Here is a 20,133-nt window from a genome sequence, read left to right as displayed (position 1 = left end):
GCTCTTTGGATGTTTCTTTCCTTCTCTTTAGTCTCAGAGCTGGAAATGCATTTCATACCTTCCTTCACTTTCCTGTTTTTCTTTTTCCTCCACTTTTTTCAACTCCTGTTTTTCTCCTTCCTGTTTTTCCTCCACTTTTTTTTTTTTTTAAACTACCAGGAAAGAAGAGGAGGAGAAATGAAAAGGCATCTTTCTGAAGTCTTATCACCGGACCTTGATTCATATTTCTCAAAGCGAGTTTCAATATATATTTAAATTTTCTGCATGTTTACCACGCAGAAAATCCAATGGTTCTTCAACCAAGGTGTTCAGGAGAATAACCTAAGAACCTTGGTGAAAAGACTGATGCCCAGCTCCCCACTCAATCCTAAATCTGTGATAGGGAGCGTGACAAGAGGCAGGAGCCTGGTCATTTAAATGAGCATTTGTTGTCAATCTGATAAAAGGAGTCAAAGGTTACACATGAGACCCGCTGTAATCTCAGAGAATCACTCTGAAAGGGGAAAAATGTCTTAGAAAGGTTAAATACTTCTCCTAAGATCACACGGCTGCTGTGGCTCAGGGGCAGTCTGAGCCCTGAGGTCTTCCCTTAAAGCTACATTTCCTTGTCAAGATCAAAACACAGTATGATTCTTAACTTATTTTCTCCTATTGCAAATTTCAGCAGGTCATAGAAAACAGAAACACATCATTCAGATTACTTTATAAGGACAGGCCAGAGAAGGCAATGGCACCCTACTCCAGTACTCTTGCCTGGAAAATCCCATGGATGGAGGGGCCTGGTGGGCTGCAGTCCATGGGGTCGCTAGAAGTTGGACACGACTGAGCGACTTCACTTTATTTTTTCACTTTCCTGCATTAGAGAAGGAAATGGCAACCCACTCCAGTGTTCTTGCCTGGAGAATCCCAGGGACGGGGGAGCCTGGTGGGCTGCCGTCTATGGGGTCGCACAGAGTCGGGCACAACTGAAGCAACTTAGCAGCAGCAGCAGCATAAGGACAGGCATATGTTAAGCCAGATTTTGTCATGACTATTGCTGAAGTATACTTTTTCTCAGAGAACAAATTTCACCTTCACTGATGTTTAAGTGGGATTTAAAATACCAGTAGAAAAATCAAGAGATCCTTGAAGCATTTCTAGTTACAAACAGCCTCAAACGGGGTGGCAGGTAGCAGGCATGCAATAAGTAACTGCAGAATAAATACAGTACTCATATGTACTGAGCTCTAGCGATTGTTGAATTTGGCTAACACACCAGTGCCTTCATAATTGAAGTCTACCAGAACCAGTTTTCTAGAAGAAACAGACCTTTAACTGATATCTAAAAAGATTAGAGAAAAATCCAATGATCTTTCACTTTTCTTTTAACATTAGGCTAAACATGAAATTTTGTCCTTTACAGAATCATTTTTCACTCTTTTTTGGCTGTGCGGGCATGGCTTGCAGGACCTTAGTTCCCTGACCAGGGATCAAATCTCTTTCCCCTGAAATAGAGGCGTGGAGTCCTAATCACTGGACCCCTCACTCATTCTTTGATGAAAATTGTAAATAGAGTTACTATAGCATTGCTAAATGTTATTCAGTAATAGCTGGAACATGTTTTTGTTTTTGTTTAGCATATTAGGTGTTCAACTTCCTAGCATATTTAGATGCATTTCATACTCAATACTAGTCAAACTATATATCAGATAAGCTGTTTTTGTTTATCTCTTGATTTCCTGGGAATCAAGGGTTGATCATCAATAATATCCATTCAACTTATTGAATTAACCAACAATTAACTGAATGCCCTATGTGTACTTGACTGTACCATGGGAGATTATTTTGGAATAAGCAAAAGTGAAAAATATTTGTCCTTTTTTCAGACTACCCAGGATACCCAAATCAGAAATGAGGCACAATCTTTCTTTCAACGCATTTAAGTGGCACCAATGGCTCATCCAGGCTTCCCGGGTAGCTCAGTGGCAAAGAATCCACCTGCCAATGCAGGAGACGTAGATTTGATCCCTGGGTTGGGAAGATCCCCTTAAGAAGAAAATGGCAACCCACTCCAGTATTTGTGCCTGGGAAACCTCATGGACAGAAAAGTCTGGCAGGCTACAATCCATGGGGTCACAAAAGAATCAGACACGACTTGGCAACTAATACAACAACAAGATGGCTCATTCGCTATGCAGTAGGGGCAATGATATTTACAAAGCCATTGCAAACCACCCCATGCTTCCAATGACAGATCATGAGGCTGAATTTTGTGAATATAAATCTATATTTAAATAGCTACACAGAGCTTCAGTGACTGTATTAACCCTCATCACAAGTCATCTTTCTTATAAACCAAGCATGCAAAAAGATACGGTGACTTTGTGTGTATTTGAAAATAATAGCTGTCTTTTCCTGCCTGTGTATTTCTCTCCTCAGTGGAAGGGGAAAGCTGGGGCTAGGGGCTAACAGAGAGGCTAACACGTTTGGTGGGAAGACTGTCCCCTGCATAGTGTGGAAGGGAGACTCATTCACCATCCACCTATGTTCTACTGCTGAGGCTATGTTCTTATAAAACTTATTTACTCCTGTAGCTGTGATTCAGATGATATTCCTTATGAAGAATGTTCTTAAATTATCATACATTGTTAACAAACAGCAGCCCAATCCTGTTATCTTATTTATTGAATCATGTAACATCTCTTGGGATTATATGTAACTAGCTATCTGCATATTACTTAGAAAATATCAAACTGTAAATTCCTACAGATGAATCTAAAAAAGTTACCCCAATAATGCAAGTCATAATGTCTTACAACACCATGTTCTATAAAAGTTCTGAATTCTTTGACAGGTCATTAAACACTCTCATTTAGAAAGGAGTGCTTGACCTAAGAGGAGAATTTAAAAGAACTCTACTTCCTTAAGATCAACAGGATTAGCAGAAAAAGCTACAAGAGAAATATCAAGAGTTAAATTTTTCATCCTTTTTTTTTGTTAACAACAGAGCAAACAAATCATCAAAGAGACTATTTCTTTGGGCCTTGGCCAGCTAGGTAGTGAGAAATATCACAAGGGGTATTTGTATTTCTCCACAAGAGACGATGACCAATCATGACTTATGAAATGTTTTCCTGACTCAGAAATGTTTTCCTGACTCAGTAAATGTTTTCCTGACTCATTATTCTGCTTTTGCTATACAGGTGTCCATCAGGCAACCCAATGCATTCTTGAGGAAACCCACATCTCAGAAAAAGAGGCTGTCATAAAGCCTTTGGTGCTGTAGACATTCTGCTTTTCTTATAGAATTAGCCAAAAACTCTGCTTTGGAGTAACAGGGGCTCGATTTACCCTCTTTCCTGAAAAAAATGAAAAAAACTAGACGATAAATATGAAATAATGGTCATCAAAACAGTGCACATCAGGCAGCAAAGGACCATGAACATTGAACGAGGTAAACCCCAACCATCCCCACTTGGCTGTGAAGGGGAAACCCAGACAGAGCAAGGTGGACTTCTGGAGTTGAGCAGACGGATGAGAGAATCGGGAAAGCAAATGGATGGGATTTTACGGAACAGAGTGCTAGAGAAAACAGAGTTGCACTGAGAGAGAGTCTTGAAGCTATGCAGAGGGTCTCATGCTCTCACTGCCGAGGGCCCAGATTCCCTGATCAGGGAATTAAGATCCCTCAAGCCACATGGCATGCCCCCCCCCCAAAAAAGAATAAGCAGACTGAAGACATTAAAACAGTTATTATAACTATAGTCATACATTCCAAAAGTTATATACCTACAGGAAAGATTTTAAAACCATCCAAATCAAACTTCTGAAGATAAAAATTCCAATGGACAGGGTGGGATAAATGGCAAATTAGATTGCAAAAGAAAGATAAATAAAATTGAAGACACTGAAATTGGAATTATCAAAATAAACCCAGAAAGAAATAACTAAATGAAAAGAGTATCACTTAGCTGTAGGGTAATTTCAGGAGGTCTAGTACATGTGTAGTTAGAATTTGCAAAGGTGGCATGGGTGGGAACAGAAAAAAAAGAAAAACAGTTGAAGAAATCATGGCTGAAATATTCCCAAATTTGATAAAAACTATAAACCCAGAAGTCCAAGATGCTCAGTAAATACAATCATAGAAAGCACGGAGAAAGCAAATTGTTCAAAGTACTGAGAAAGAGAAAATCTTAAAAGCAGAGATGATTAAATTTTTACACAAAAACAATGACAATGTCATAAGGATCTGTAACACAACTAAAAATAAAACGTATGACACTGACAGCTTAAAGGTTGAGAGAGGAGAAATAGAAATATACTATCATAAGGGTCTTGTACCACCTGTAAAATGGTACAAGATATAATAAACTTGAAGGTAGACTTGATAATTTAAAGATGCATACTATAAACCCTAAAGCAATCACAGAAAACTCTAAACAAAGAGTTATACTAATAATCCAACAAAGGATGTAAAATGGAATCATAAAACACTCAATAAATCCAAAAGAAGGCAAAAAAAAAAAAAAAGGAACACAGAATAGATAGGACAAATAGAAAAAAAATATCAAGACAAACTTAAATTTAACCATATCAACAGTCACATTAAATGCAAATAAAGTAAACAACCACTTAAAAGACAGAGATAGATAAATGGATAAACAAAATGGATAAAAGTTTCAAGATGTAACTATACCCTGCCTGTAAGAAATGCACTTTTAAAATACAGACATAGAGTACAAATAAGAGATGGAAAAAAGGAAACACTAAGTGGTTATATTAATATCAAACAAAGCAGATTTCAGAATAAAGAATATTGTCAGAATAAAGAGGATCATTTAATTAAAATAATCTAGAGGACACAGCATTCTTAAACGTTTATACCCTAATAAGAAAACTTTAAAGAGTCCATTGGGAAGATCTAAGAAAAATAAAGCAGTTAAAGATCGTGTTAAAAAAATAAATAAAATACACGAAACAAAAACTGATAGAACTTACAAAGAGAAGTAGAAAAATCCACAATCATAGCTTTCAGTATCCCTCTGTCAATAACGGATACAAGAAGGAGACATAAAATGAGCAAGATACAGTATCAAGTTGATCTGGTTAACATTTATTAGAACATCCGCCCAATGATGGCAGAGTACACATTCTTCCCAAGTGCACATGGACCACTGACCAAGATGGAGCATATTCTGGACCATAAACAAGTCACATCAAATTTCAAAGAATTTAATTTACACAAAATGTGTTTTCTGACCACAGTGGATTTAATTAAAAATAAAGAGCCCTGAAAGTCTCCAAATTTCTGGAAACCAAACTGTACACTTCCAAATAACAAGGAGCCAAAAGGAACTTTAAAAATATTTAGAAGTGAATGAAAATAAAACACAATATATCAGAATTTGTGGGATACAAAATGAATACTTAGCAGAAAATGCTATATTGTACTATAAATAATTGCCTATATTAGGAAAGAAATATCTTTAATCAGCGATCTCAGCTTTCAACTTAAAAGAATGGTATATGAAGAGAAAACTAAACCCAAAAGAAGAAAAAGAAAGTAATAATAATAGAAGATAAAAATAATAAAGATCATAGCAGAAATCAATGAAATAGAAAAAAAAATTTTTTTTTATAAGAAAATCACTGAAACCAAAAGCTGATTCTTTGCGAGGCTCAATAAAGATAAACCTCTTGCCAGAATGATAAATAAAAAAGAGAGAAGATACCAATTATTAGTATCAGGATCAAGAGAGGCAACATCACTATAGACAGCACATGTTAAAATGATAAGAAAATATGAACAACCATGGCTATAAATGGGGCTTCCCTGGTGGCTCAGTGGTAAAGAATCTACCTGCCAATGCAGGAGACATGGCTTTGATCCCTGGTCCAGCAAGATCCCATATACCTCAGAGCAACTAAGCCCGTGTGCCACAGCTTTTGAGCCTGTGCTCGAGAGCCTGGGAGCTGCAAGTACTGAGTTCATGGGCCACAACTACTGAAGCCCGTGTGCCCTAGAGCCTGTGCTCTGCAACAAGGGAAGCCACCGCAGTGAGAAGCCCAAGTGCAGCGACTAGAGAGTAGCCCCTGCTCACTAAAACTAGAGAAAAGTCCACGTAGCAATGAAGACCCAACTCTGCTAAAAATAAACAAATAGATAAAATAAAATTGAAAAATTAATTCAAAATGGATAATAGACCTAAGTATAATACTAAAATTCTAAAACTTCTAGAAGAAAACACAGGAGAAAATCTTTGTGATCTTGGATTAGGCAACATTTACAGAGATACAATATCACAATCCCTAAGAACAAATTGATAAACTAGACTTCATCAAAATAAAAGTATTTTAGTTTTTGAAAGACATTAAGAGAACGGACAGCAAGCCACAGACTGGGAAAAAAAATCCACATAACTGATAAAGTGCTTGTATCCAGAATATATATGCTCTGAAAACTCATTACAACTAAACGGCAACCCAAAGAAACTGGGCAAAAGATTCAAACATAAAAAAGATATACTGACATACATAAGCACATAAAGTGAAGTGAAGTTGCTCAGTCGTGTCCGACTCTTTGCGACCCCATGGACTGTAGCCTACCAGGCTCCTCTGTCTATGGGATTTTCCAGGCAAGAGTGCTGGAGTGGATTGCCATTTCCTTCTCCAGGGGATCGTCCTGACCCAGGAATCGAACCCGGGTCTCCCGCATTGCAGGCAGACGCTTTACCGTCTGAGCCACCAGGGAAGCCCCAAATAAGCACATAAGAGATACTCAAATAGCATATATGTCATCAGGGAAATAGAAATTAAAACTGCACCCCTATCAGAATGACTAAAATGAAAAAGATGTTGATTTCATGTGTTGACAAGAATATGAAGGAACTAGAAATATCATAAACTGCTGGTGGGAATTTAAGATAGCAAAACTACTTTGAAAAACAGTTTGGCAGAACCTTAAAAAGTTAATCCCATCTCCCACATGACTTAGCCATTCTATTCCCAGTATTTACCCAAGAAAAAAGAAAGCGTGTCAAATGTAAAGAACAGACTGTTGGACTCCGTGGGAGAAGGCAAGGGTGGGATGATTTGAGAGAATAGCACTGAAACATGTATATTACCATATGTAAAACAGATGACCAGTGCAAGTTTGATGCATGAAGCAGGGCACTCAAAGGCTGTACTCTGGGACAACCCAGAGGGATGGGGTGGGGAGTGAGATGGGAGGGTGAGTTCAGGATGGGGGGTCACATGTGCACCCGTGACTGATTCATGTCGATGTATGGCAAAAACCACCACAATATTGTAAAGTAATTATCCTCCAATTAAAATAAATAATTTTTTTAAAAAAATGAAATAAAAAGAAAAAGTGTGTCCATACAATGACTTGTACATGGATGTTCATAGCAATTTTACTTGTAACATTTCCCAAACTTGCATAATCCAAATGTCCATCAACAGGTGGATGGATCATTTCAAAATATATGCACATATCAAACCATCATATTGTATACCTTAAACTCACACAATGTTATATGTCAAGTATATCCCAGTAAGTTTGGGAGGAAAAGGGAGAAATAGCCACACAGGTGAATGAATAAACAATGTTTTAGTTATACCATGGAATATTATTTGGCAATAAAAAAGGAAAGGGCTATTGCAACCACTGAAGCCAGCAAGCCCTAGAGCCTGTGCTCTGCAGCAACAGAAGCCACTGCAATGAGAAGCCCAAGCACTGCAAACAGAGAATAGCTCCGGCTTGCTGCAACTAGAGAAAACCCACCCACAGCCACGAATACCCAGCACAGACAAAAAGAAAAAAAATTTTTAATTAAAAAAACAGAAAAAAGGAAAAGGTTATTGCTACAACATGGAAGAATCTCAAAATAGTTATGCTCATTGAAAGAATACAAAAAGATTGTCTACTATATGATTCCACTTATATAGAACTCTAGAAAATGCATAATCTACTGTGAGAAAAAGCAGATCTTTAGTTGCTAGGTATATTGACTATCTTGATTGTCATGATCATTTCAAGAGTATTACTTATATTAAGACTTATAAAATTATACACTTTAATTATGTTCAGTCAATTATATCCCATGAAGCTATTTAAAAAATGACAAAAGTTCTGCTCCTTGCTTAGTCTTCCACTAATTAAAACTGCATGTGTGCAGTGGGCCACCCTTAACGTTTTGGGGACAAGGGGAGGAATATGAACGCAGGTGCCTCAATGCACAGTCTGCCCCTTTGTCTTTCCAGGCCAGGCACCAACCAGTTGTCCCTCATCACCCCTCAGATACAGGGCGATATATACCGGCAGAGGGCAGAAAGAGGTTCCCACCAGCCCTGGAAGCAGGTGTGGGATCCGAGATCCCACACTGTGAAGACAAAGGAAGCAGCTGGGCTTCAGCTAAGCCTGGGGACTCCCCACCCTTGCCTAGGGTGTAGTAGAGGAGGCCAGACTAGAGGCCTTTAAAGCAAAGTTTATCTGCAAGGAGACAAGATTAAAAATGGAAAATGTCTAAAACTTCCACAGCAATTTGACTGCAGCATGGCTGCAAGATCCAAGCTGGGGTCATTTTTCTCTCAGTTCACTTGTACTGAATTTTATAAAAGCTGTGTGTCCTCCATGGTTTGGATACAAATGAAAAACAATAAAGCAAAAAACAGATCCTTTGCCACAGATAACTGAGACTCTGCCTTAAAATACAGGGCTCTGAGCAGAGGCCCCTAAGAAGACTGATTTCAAAGTAGGATAAATGTAGGGTGTACTCTGTTAGAACAGATTTCTGGCCTGACTTTTGCGAGGCTTCCATCAGCCTGACTGCTCCACCTGTGTGTCCTTCTGGGTGGAGTTATGAGAGCACCGCAGGCTGTGGTGATTCTGTCTATTTCCTGACTCAGAATTTGAGAAGAGCTGCCTTTTCTTCATTTAAGAAATTTGTTTTACGGGGTAGGATACACAAAGGAAAAAGATTATGTCCTCTCTTGCACAGCACAGGGAACTCTGCTCAATGCTACGGGGCAGCCTGGCTGGGAGGGGAGTTTGGGGGAGAATGGATACATTATTGGTATGGCTGAGCCCCTTTTCTAGCCACCTACAACTATCACAACAGTGTTAACTGGCTATACTCCAACACAAAATAAAAAGTTTAATAAAAAAAAGTAACATAGAGAATAGCATGTCTGTGTGAAACATAGTAAAGAATGAGAAATGTAAAGAAGAAAAAAAAAAAAGATTATGTCCTTTTTTCTCCACTTGAACATAAAAACAAAGGCCCTGCCATTGCTCCCTGCTAGTCCAGCCCCGCTGGAGTCCACAGCAAACAGGGCCCTTACCTTGTGCACACAGGACTTTGCGTTCAGGAAAAACAGCTCCACGGTGGTTTTATCCTTCAGGAACGATATGCTCTCAATGTAAAACCTGGAAAACAGCACAGAAGTTGACTCCTTCCGATTCTTTCCCTTCTCTGCATGGTTTCCTCATGTAGTGTCTCTCAGAGAATTACGAAGAGCACGGGAATGGTTGTGCTTTTTTTCCCTTTTAAAAGCCATCTGCAATATGTATGCACACCTTTAAGTATGTATGAGTGTATGTGGATATACGCAGACATGCAGATAAAGTCTTCTACAGTGTGCTGGAAGGTGAGCGAGAGAAAAATCCAAAATGGTCACCACCTGCAAATCCATCTTTATTCTTTCCTTTATTTTATTCTTTATAAATAAATAAAATATATAAACAAACATATATTTATATAAAAATATATAAATAAAATGTATTTTATTTTATTTTATTCTTTATTCTTGCCGTTCCTTTGACACAGGTTCTGGGAGTTCACGATACCTCCCACAGTTTCGAAACAAAGCCCTCTGAGGGCTGAAAGGAGAAGTCTGCTGAGAAAGCACTACTGTATAACTGAACCTAGAGGCCCGTGGCTCCACGGTTTTCAGACTCAGGGCGGGTGTGAGGGCCCCCGTTTACCTCGCCCCCATGCACCAGGAGAGTTTCAGTCACGTCCTCCTTCCTTCCCTCACTCTCATCCTTCCAGGCTCTGGGCTTTCCCTTGGCTAGAAGCCAAGCTCCCCACTTAATACCGGTCTTTCTCATGCAAATCAGGGTATTCTGGGTCTCGCTTCCTCCACTCCCTTTTCTGGGCCTTTGCTTGTTGCCTCTGTGAGGCCAAGTCCCTCCTTTGGAAAAAAGCTGAGGGTCCTGAGGTGGGGAGGGGAGGAGAGTCCTGTGGAAAGCTGGCTGGTTGAAGGCAGGCCTCTGGGGTGCAGGAGTGGGCCAGGGGTGGAGGCCCAGAAGTTTTTCTCAAGTGTTGCAGCCCCACCTGATGAATAATGCATGAGGAGACTTAATACCCGAAGACAGCTCACAGCTAGGATCCTGGACGAGAACAGGCTCTCAATCTGGCGAGAGTCAAGATAAACCCAAACTGAAGTCCCAGGGAGCTTTGCTCTTAGCTCTGCAAAATCGTGATAGACCTTGGGCATTTGCGCTTTTTATTTATTTATTTTTCCTCCCCTTCCGCAATAAGGAAATGTTTGAGAAATAAATACAGCAGCTTTAAGAGGCGGTGAAAGATTTTATCATTGAGATGGTTAAAGTCATTTGAAAAATTCCATCCTTAGTGGAATAAATCCTTTCTATTTTCACTTACAAGGGTTCATCTCACTTATTAGTGAACTTAATGAAGATTGATGAGTGTTAGGTGTGCAAGAAGGGAAAGTTAAGGATTAAGGGGTTGGGGGAGATGAAGAGTTGAAGGGAAAAACCAGCTTTGGAATCAAGAATGTAGAATATGGAGTCCCAGTCCCATCATTTATTACTTGGGTGGCCTTGGACAAGTTAGTTAGCTTCTTTGTGTCTTCTCTAAAATGCTGTTATGACTGCACTTACCTCATAGAGTTTTGGAAGAATTAAATGAGATAACACAAAAGGATGTGAAGCAACAAATTCTAATCATTGCTAATAAAAATCCATTTTCTGGAATTTAATGCCATGTGGCCTGGCGGATGTGGCCTAAGCTTTGAGTCTAAGATACTTCGTCTATATGGTGGAGATAAGGATGGCCGTAGTAGGGACTTTATGAAGTGCCCAATACAGCCTATTGAGACTCTTGTCCTGCCGGTGGTACCCTGATGAAACTGTCCATTGCCTCCTGCTCCCTAGATTCCTGCAGAGCCTGGATTCCTGTCTTTTCTGAAGCCTTGTTAGTCCAGTTTTCCTTCAATTCTGTTAGCTTAGCCATAACTGGTTTCTGTTGCTGGCAACAAGAGAATCCAAGTCAGTACAGGACTTCCCATGTGCTAGGGACAGTATGCAGGGCTCTATATGCATGCTGCCATTTAACTTCAGCAAAACCAGATGCCAGAAGTAGCAAGTTATTAACCCATCTTACAGATAAGAAAACTGAGATGCACACATAAAGTCAACTTCCCCAAGTCACCCAGGTAGAAAATGAGGGAGCCATGATTCATATGAAGGCCTTTCAGACTTCAAAGTTCCTACTCCAAACCAATATGATAGGATGCTTTCCTATAATAATAATCACAATGAAATACAACATGTACACAATGCCAGGGAGCCCACGGGAGCAATGCAATTAAGTCAGCTTATGAATCAAGAGAGAGAAGGCAGCCAAACTGAAATCCAGAAGGCTCCGTGTCACAGGACACGCTGTCCTCTAGGACAATTGAGCCCAGTCTTAAAGAATGCATGAGTTCACCAGGTAATGAAGGGAGGAAGGGCATTCCAGGGAGAGGGCCTGTTAGCCAGATCAAACCTCTTTCTAGTCTTCAAGAATTAAAAAAAACCACATGCAGGGAGCTGGGTGGCTTAGCACCAAATCAACTTGTGACGTGCCCAACTCCGCACAGATAACTTCGTACTAGACATTGGGCTCCTCTTGTTTCTGAAGCCCAGGTCCCTGACTGTACCCTAGTTCCAGTAAACAGGTCCCTATCTTGTTTTCCAGTACTTTCTGGCAACCCGCCCTGTTGCCTTCTAACTTTCTGCGTAGGCATCACATTACCCACTCTCTGAATCCACGGTCCCCTCTCTCCCTCAAGGGAGCCACTGTGATGACTATATTTATGGAGGGTTTGAAAAGTACATACGGTTCTCCAGGAGAATGGCTCCCTAGGCACACCTATCAACACGTTCTATGAACTGAAAACAGAATCTAAGGATTCTCCGTGAAATGAAACGGACTATCCCAGACTTGTAAAATAAAGACCTTTTGTTTCAGGGTGGTTTTTTTTTTTTTTTTGGTAAAAGGATACTGTTTCCCTTCTGCATGCTTCCTGTGAATGATTTCACTAAGATTTTGTGAAGTCAAAGCCCACGGTTCAATTTTCAGCCTTGAAACAAACCCAAGCTTTTGGGTTAGGCATAAGTTCTGGAGACAGACCTCATACAATTTAACAAATGTAATTTCTTGAGAATTTGCCTTCTTGAGAAGACGCTGTCTCTACTTTTCATGGTCCCCCCGTTAGCATTTTTCTCTCCTGTTGATGGGACAGGTGTTCACCTAACTGCTCATCAGTGATAACAAAACATCAACCTCAATGGCATGACAACGTTGGAGGAGGGGCAGGCCTGCAGCCAGATGATGATACACATGGGTTGAAAAGCAGATGACTCTGGCTGTTTGGGATGGGCTATCCGTTAGTGGTCACTGTCATGTAGTGGCCCATATTTTCCTCCTGTGTCATTTATTTACCATGATCAAAAGTCAACACCACAGGGAATTCCCTGGTGGTCCAGTGCTTAGGACTCAGCACTTCCACTGCTGTGGTCCAGGTTCAATCTCTGGTCAGAGAACTAAGATGCCATAAGCTGTGAGGTGTGGCAAAAAAAAAAAAAAAAAAAAATGGGGGCAAAAAAATAAAAGAGTCAACATCACAGAGTTGGGGAGATACTAGGTTGAAGTCCAGTCCCAACACTGATCCACGCTGGGGTCTTGGGCCAAACTGCTTGGCCTCTTGTTGCCTCCCTTTTCTCACGTGTTGTTTCAGTGGTCAGTGAGTGGTGGTGATTATTACTATGTTATTATTATCTGTCTACCAGGAAGACTATAACAAAAGGTGCGGACTTAGTTGGGAACCTCTTTAAAACTTCAACTGTAAAAACAAGAGCGGAAATTTCAGTATCTTTTCTAAGCTTATTCTCTTAGGGAAGTAGGATGCTACAAAGGAGTCCATCTTGACCAAGAATAGGAAAACACTCTGAAACGAATATTCTTCTGACCACTTAGGATTTCTCCCCAACTGAGCATATTTCCTTTGTTTTCTAGAATCTTTGCTATGTCTGAGCAACAGCATCATAGACGGCAAACTGGGCAGGAATGACTCAATGATTTCTCACTGCACAATGCTGACTTCCTGACTGGTGTCCAGTGAGGGCTGCATTCAAACGCCTTGCTCCTGGTTTCACTCAGTTATTGTGGGTAATTTCAGGCATTTACTGCAGCCACCTGCCTAAGATTTCTATCAGGTTCTAATCTACATTCTGAACACAGAGATCTGTATTTATTGCTTATAATGACCCTGCAACCTCATAGTCCTGCTTTATGATGCACGCTGAAGACAGCGGGGTAATTGAAGTGTATTTCACTTTCTGCAAAGGATGATGCAGAACCTCTGAGAGTCCCCTGTGCTCCCTTTCATCTTTGGGAGGGGTGCGCTCTTAGAGAACTCCCCAAGGGAAGCACTGTTGGCTTTTACATTGTGCTCCCCTGCCAGGAAAACTCTGCCTCACTTCCGGATTTCCAGGCAACCCTAGAAGAAGCAGAGAGGGCCCTCCAGGTGAACCTGTAGAAACCTGCCCTGTCGCTCCCCTCTCTGCATGACTCTTTCCCAGTTCTCCAGGGAAAGGCTGGAGGCCCAGGAGGCTAAGGGCTGTGCTGCGACCAGAACAAAAGGGGAGGGAGTCATCTGCCCCAGGCAATGAGAAGTGTTGGGGTCCCATGGTGAATTCCACGTCTTTGCTTCAAACTGCAAAATAGCCTGCCCCTGTCCACCATGAGCCAAGTAGGGACAAACTCTCTGAGAAGGAGACAGGAAGGAGGAGGAGAGGTTAATTGTTTTTAGGGAGGTGATGGCTGGGCGGAGTGAAACGTGGAGAAATGATGAAATCTTCCACCCAGTGTAAAAGTAAATGGGTCAGGGGCTTCCCTGGTGGTCCAGTGGCTAAGACTCTGCACTCCAATGCACAAAATTTGGGTTCGATCCCTGGTCAGGGAACTAGATCCCACATGCCACAACTAAGATGCTGCATGCCATAAACTAAGACCTGGTGCAGCCAAATAAATAAATATTTTTTAAAAATAACAAAAAAAGAGTGAGTCAGACCCAAGCCAGACAGTTTCCAAACTTCCATATTCAATGACCATATATCACATGGAATTTTTTACCCCCTGAACAGGTGGTTGAGGCAGTCTTTGTTATTTTTATATCATAAAAATAGTTTACATTTAGTGAGGGTCTTCATGACATGTTAACATCCTCCAACAACCCCCCTGTATTACTGTCAGTTCCTATTACGTCTTCTAGATGAGGAGCAAAGCCCGTAGAGGCTGCCAAAGGCCACAAAGGTAATACACAGAACAGTTAGGGTTAAAAGTCAAGAGCAAGGTGAAAGCACTGGTTTTTAAGGGATGAGTGAGGTACATCTGGTTATGTTGAAGACTTTTTTGTTTTTGTTATTTTTTTTTAATTGGAGGAGAAATGCTTTACAATGTTGTGTTAGTTTTTGCCGCACAAAAACGTGAATCACCCATAAATATACATATATCCCCAAAGACTTTCTTTTTTTTGTATTTTCCTCACTTAAGAGAATGCTACCGGCCAGGGATGCTGCAAACATCCCATAGAACAGCTTGGCTCCCTACAATGAGGAATTACCTGGCCGCCCGGAATGCTAGCCAGAAACCCTGAGTTCATGGCCGAGCTGTGAGCTTCTGCACCCTCCAGCCTTTTCACCCTTCATAATACTACTGCTCTCCTCTGCCCTTTCGATGTCACACTGAGGACAGATTAGAGAGGAGACTGAGCAGATTCCCACAAACGCTGTCTGATATGTGATCCAGAGAGCACACAGAAATGTAATCCTGTAAGACAGTGGAATTGAGGTTCAGCCTGTGCTTTGAATGATTCTGTGTCTTTCTGGAACTCTCATATGAATGAGGATGGTGGATCCTCAAAGACAGAGGCTGCTTACCAACTGCCTGGAAGTTCAAGTATGGGTTAGGCCAGGAGGTCACAGTCAATATTAAGGCAACCGACAGATGCTTTCCCCAGGTTCTGGGATAACGTTCAGATTGGCGTGTGGTGGTGGGCAAAGAGGTCTGGCTGACTCACACATCTGCCTCAAATACCTCTGTTGGGCCCAAGGCAGAAGGAATCCTTTATTTCTCTGTGCTTTTTAATCACATTCCTCTGGGAAGAGATGAACTTTCCTGTCCTCTCCTTACTGTAAATCACCTACTCTTTGATAGCTCTAAAATAACTCATGGCTATCCAGCCACAAACACTTTACTTTTCTTCCTTTTATTACACGTCACACTTGCATTTTTTAAAAATTGCTTAATGTGTTTATCGTAGGAATATATAAATAGACAAGCAAAAAATCATTCCCATAACCACTCTCTGTTGTTCAGTCTCTAAGTTGTGTCCGACTCTTTGTGACCCCATGGGCTGCAGCATTCCAGGTTTCCCTGTCCTTCACTATCTCCTGGAGTTTGTCCAACTCCATTGAGTTGGTGATCTTATCCAACCCTCTCATCCTCTGCCGCCCCCATCCTTCTTTTATGCTCAATCTTTCCCAGCATCAGGGTCTTTTCCAATGAGTCAGCTCTTCCAATCAGGTGGCCAAAGTACTGGGGTTTTCGGCTTCAGTATCAGTTCTTACAATGAATTTTCAGGGTTGATTCCCTTGCGGAAATCACTCTACCCAGAGATTAATTACTGTTAATATTTTAATTTTTTTCCTACTCACATCTTTTACTTAAGTGCAATCCTGTGGTCTGCTTTTATTCCCCAGAATATGTTGGGAGCATCTTTCTCTATCAATAAATCTTTCTTCACCAGAATCTTTACCTGTTGTGCTGTATTCCAAATGTTTGTCTTCCTTTAAAAAACAAGCAAGCAAACAGCTGGAATGATGTGGATCCATGAGTTGTAGTCATGATACCTCCTTGAGTTAAACTCTTTCTACATGTTCCAGAAACAGGCCAGGGGGTGATAAAAGACTTGAAAAAAGTCTTTCAAAGACTCTGTTTGCAGCAACTTTGACTGAAAGGTAGCAGTGTTTCTCCACATCTCCTACCAGAACTCTCCACACACAGCCAATTCTCAGCTCCAAGTGTCACACACAATACTTACTGGTACCTCTGAGAAGTCACTTACAGTTCCTGAACCTCACAATGGTGGTTTGGAAAGAGGAGAAAAAGAGGGGGAAGAAGAGCGGGAAGACCAGACAGAAAGAAAGAAAAGAAAAAAAAAAAGAGCAAGAGGCAGTATGATAAATGCAAAGCAGAGGGGGAAAGACCCAAGACCCTGGCTCTGCTGGAGCTGGGTGGTACCAGCCAGAGCCACCTCCTCCTCTGAGGCGATGGGAGCTTTTCCAATGAGGTCACGCCCAATCCCCTCCCTAACCTCCCCACTTCTGATTTTTAAATGCCTGCTTGCTCACTATCAAGCTTTTCAAATGCTTACATCTGGGCTGCATTACCAAAGAGGCCTTTGTGTTTGTGGAAGATAATTTACAGCTGCAGATAACAACCCAGGCCTGGAGGAGTCCCTTGGCAGCCTGGGGGCGTTTGGACTCACAGGAAAACAGAGGATGGGTTAAATGAATTACGGTGCATACATAAATTATGGGGCGTCAATACACACATGTCACACCTGGAGTTAGCACCCACCACTGAGATTTTATAACTAAAGCAAAGATAAAGGTTTAATTCTGAAATTCATCAAGGGACAACTAAGTGCCTGCACTTGAAATGTTTTCTTCCCTCCATGCAGAAGCTACATGTGTTTCTGAGCTGCTGCCTGCATCCTGGGAGATATTAACCAGAAGAAAGTCTTTCCCTGTAAATCTGAAGGATGCAAGTGTTTAGCTCAGGAAGCAGTGAAACAGTGAAACGATGTTGTTGATTGGTCCCTAAGTTGTGTTTGACTCTTTGCAATGTGCCTGGCTCCATGAGATTCTCCAGGCAAGAATACTGGAGTGGGTTGCCATTTCCTACTACTGGGCATCTTCCCAACCCAGGGATCGAACCCCCATCTCCCACATTGGCAGGCGGATTCTTTATCACTGAGCCACCAGGGAAGCCCAGTGAAAGGACACAGGTCAAATATGTGGCACAGAGACTGCCATAAGGTTAATGCTACATTTTAATAGAGAGGAAACCTCTTCAGAGCAAAGCTTTACGGTATTTTTCTTTTTCATAAACACTATAATTTGAAAAAAAAAAAAAAAGATACTTTCTTATATTTGCATATTACTCTGCAAAGTTATTTTGTATCCCCTGATCTCTTTTTAATTCACAACCGACTTGCCCAAGATCACACTCACTATCTCCAGGACACAGTATCAGAATTTGGGCCAGGAAAGTGGAAGTTTTGGGGACTGGAGGGGTGACTTAAAAAAATTTCCTATAGTGATTCAGATATGTGGCCCTTCTCCTCCTGGGGAAGCTCTGAAATGCAATGTACCTTTTCATCTTATGGCTTCTATTACAGTGATCATTTGTTCACTGTAAAAATGCCATAACTTACTGAATTTATCTTTACTGTTGGCATTTGGATATCTTTATTTTTATTTATATATTTTTGTTGCCCTGCAAGATCTTAGTTCCCTGATCAAGGATTGAACCTGGGCCCCAGCAGTGAAAGCACCAAAGGAATTCCCCTACATTTGGATATTCTTAATTGTTAGCAATGAAAAGAGCAGTTATGTACATCCATATAACACATTGCTTCTGTGGGGATTCCTTCTTTTGTGTGTACTAACCACTCAGCAAGTGTGTACTTCAGTGTCCATGAGCAAGCAACTCATACCTGCTGATGGGAAAGGCAGTGACCTTGAAATCAAGAGACCGTGTGTATTTCTAGAGGCTTCTATGGTGACTATGTGTCCAAATACAACCAAATGCTCTTTGCTTCTACTCTTTAGTGACTCACATCTGTTGTCACGTCAGGCAACCAAGGGTGGGTAGTGGCGATGTCTGTTAGGACGTAAGTATCAGCAGCGGTCCTGTTTACTCAGAAGGCTAGAGACCCTCCGAGAGGCCAGTGACTTCACTGGGGTGGCTATCATCCCATTTGAGAGACCCCTGAAGAACTGTATTCCACTCACTGAGCTCGGTCAGTTGACTTATTTCCTTGGTGTATGCTTTTTGCTCTATCATTTCTTTAATTAAATTGAAGTAACAACAAGTCCTTAATTGGAATAATAACAAAGACTATTATGATCTCACTGCACAGTTGGCAAGAAGAAATAAGTGAATAATTAAAAACCTGATAAGGGCTTTTAAACATGTGAGTGATTAAGGGAAAGTAAAGCTAAAAGTGATTATGGGACATTTGTGAGATAAAGGCTGAAACTCACAAACAGGCAGCAGGAGACTCCCCAGAACCTGCTTCGGAAAGACAGGGCTGCCTTATGAGTGACTGCTCAGAAGAGAAGACTGAACTTTCTCCCCTGGCATTGTGAGATAAAAAATAGATCAGAGAGTAGTGGTCAAAGAACTAGTGCTTGTTAAATTCTCCAAAGATATAAAGCTCTCACTGAGTAGTCAGGCTACAGAAACACTACATATGTGCACAGAGATGGAAGTACAGGGATGTTAGCTGCAATGCACATTTTAATAAATCACTGGAAACAGCCTACAGGCTTAATAGGACCCTGAACAGCTAAATTATGGATGTGCAAAGAAGTAAATTAGACTCTTATATACCCAAGGAAAGATCTGCTGTAGCTGAAGCTCCAATACTTCGGCCATCTGCTGAGAAGAGTTAACTCACTGGAAAAGACCCTGATGCTGGGAAAGACTGAAGGCAGGATGAGAAGGGGGCAACAGACGATGAGATGGTTGGATGGCATCACCAGCTCAAGGACTTGAGTCTGAGCAAACTCCAGGAGATGGTGAAGGACAGAGGAGCCTGGCGTGCTGCAGTCCATGGGGTCACAAAGAGTTGGACATGACTTAGTGACTGAACAACAACAAAGGAAAAATCTCCAGATTAGGGGGGAAAAAAAAGGTAAATCACCAAATAATTTATCAGCATTATTTTTCTCTAAGAAGGAGAGAGAATTAGGGAAAAAGCAAGGGAGAGGCCTGGTGGAGAATGTCTTCTTTTTCACTCTATACTTTCAGGAAGTTTGAAATGTTTACAGTAATAATAAATTTCCTTGTGAAAAAAGATGCTGATTTATGTTGAGCCATTTCCCCTACACATACAAGATGAAAGTTTCTCTATGCTTGGACCCCCGCTTAAGTACTAATGTATATATTTTTTCTTATTGCTGCTGGTCTGTGTTTGTTTTCTTCTCCATTTCCATGGACCCAGCACTCATACCACACTCCAGGAAACTCCCATTTTTGTTTTTTTAGGATTTCTGTGCACTTTTTCATACCGGCTACATCCTGGACAAATCACCATTATGCTACCTCCTTCCTGGGTTTTAAAATGTGACTTCTGGTGGTAAGGGGAAAAAAAAAAATCTAAACCAGATTTTAGAGTAAAAAGCAGAAAACAAACTGGGGGCTGTCAATACTTTATTTACTGAGTAAGGAGCAGCCTCCATCCTCAATCACCATCAATTCATATTAAAAACAGACAAACAAAAAGGTAGGATAATCAGGACACCTTATTAGGACACTTCTGGATTGCATGGAGCATAAGGAAGTTAAAAAAAAGTGTGTGGAAACTGACATGATTGTATCAGATAATCAATCATTGTATAACCACCCTCCTTCCCAAAGAAAGACGTGAAGCCTCCACCAACATGTCATAAAACAAGTATAGTCCAACATCCAAAAGATAACATAAGTCAGAATACAGGTCCATTCTTCAGGTTGATCTAGCTTTATGAAAACATACTTAGATTTATGGGAAATCTTCCACCTTAGCTTA

At 41.0% G+C, this 20,133-nt stretch overlaps 1 protein-coding gene across 10 annotated transcripts in view; it reads right to left on the bottom strand.

Moving 5' to 3' along the window:
- The window catches only part of FRMD4B (FERM domain containing 4B), a 358,959-nt gene that overhangs the window by 98,967 nt on the left and 239,859 nt on the right, over window positions 1-20,133 (bottom strand). For all 10 annotated transcript variants that reach the window (XM_086366868.1, XM_086366871.1, XM_086366869.1 and 7 more), the window contains one exon: window positions 9,325-9,409. In XM_086366868.1, the coding sequence (XP_086222994.1) occupies window positions 9,325-9,409 (85 nt within the window). The remainder of the gene's footprint in view (window positions 1-9,324; window positions 9,410-20,133) is intronic.

The sequence above is a fragment of the Bos grunniens genome, chromosome 22 (assembly GCF_055505025.1).
Source record: "Bos grunniens cultivar Pamir isolate PY7600 chromosome 22, Bosgru_T2T1.0, whole genome shotgun sequence".
NCBI lineage: Eukaryota > Metazoa > Chordata > Mammalia > Artiodactyla > Bovidae > Bos > Bos grunniens.
This window is presented reverse-complemented; position numbering and strand designations above follow the sequence as displayed.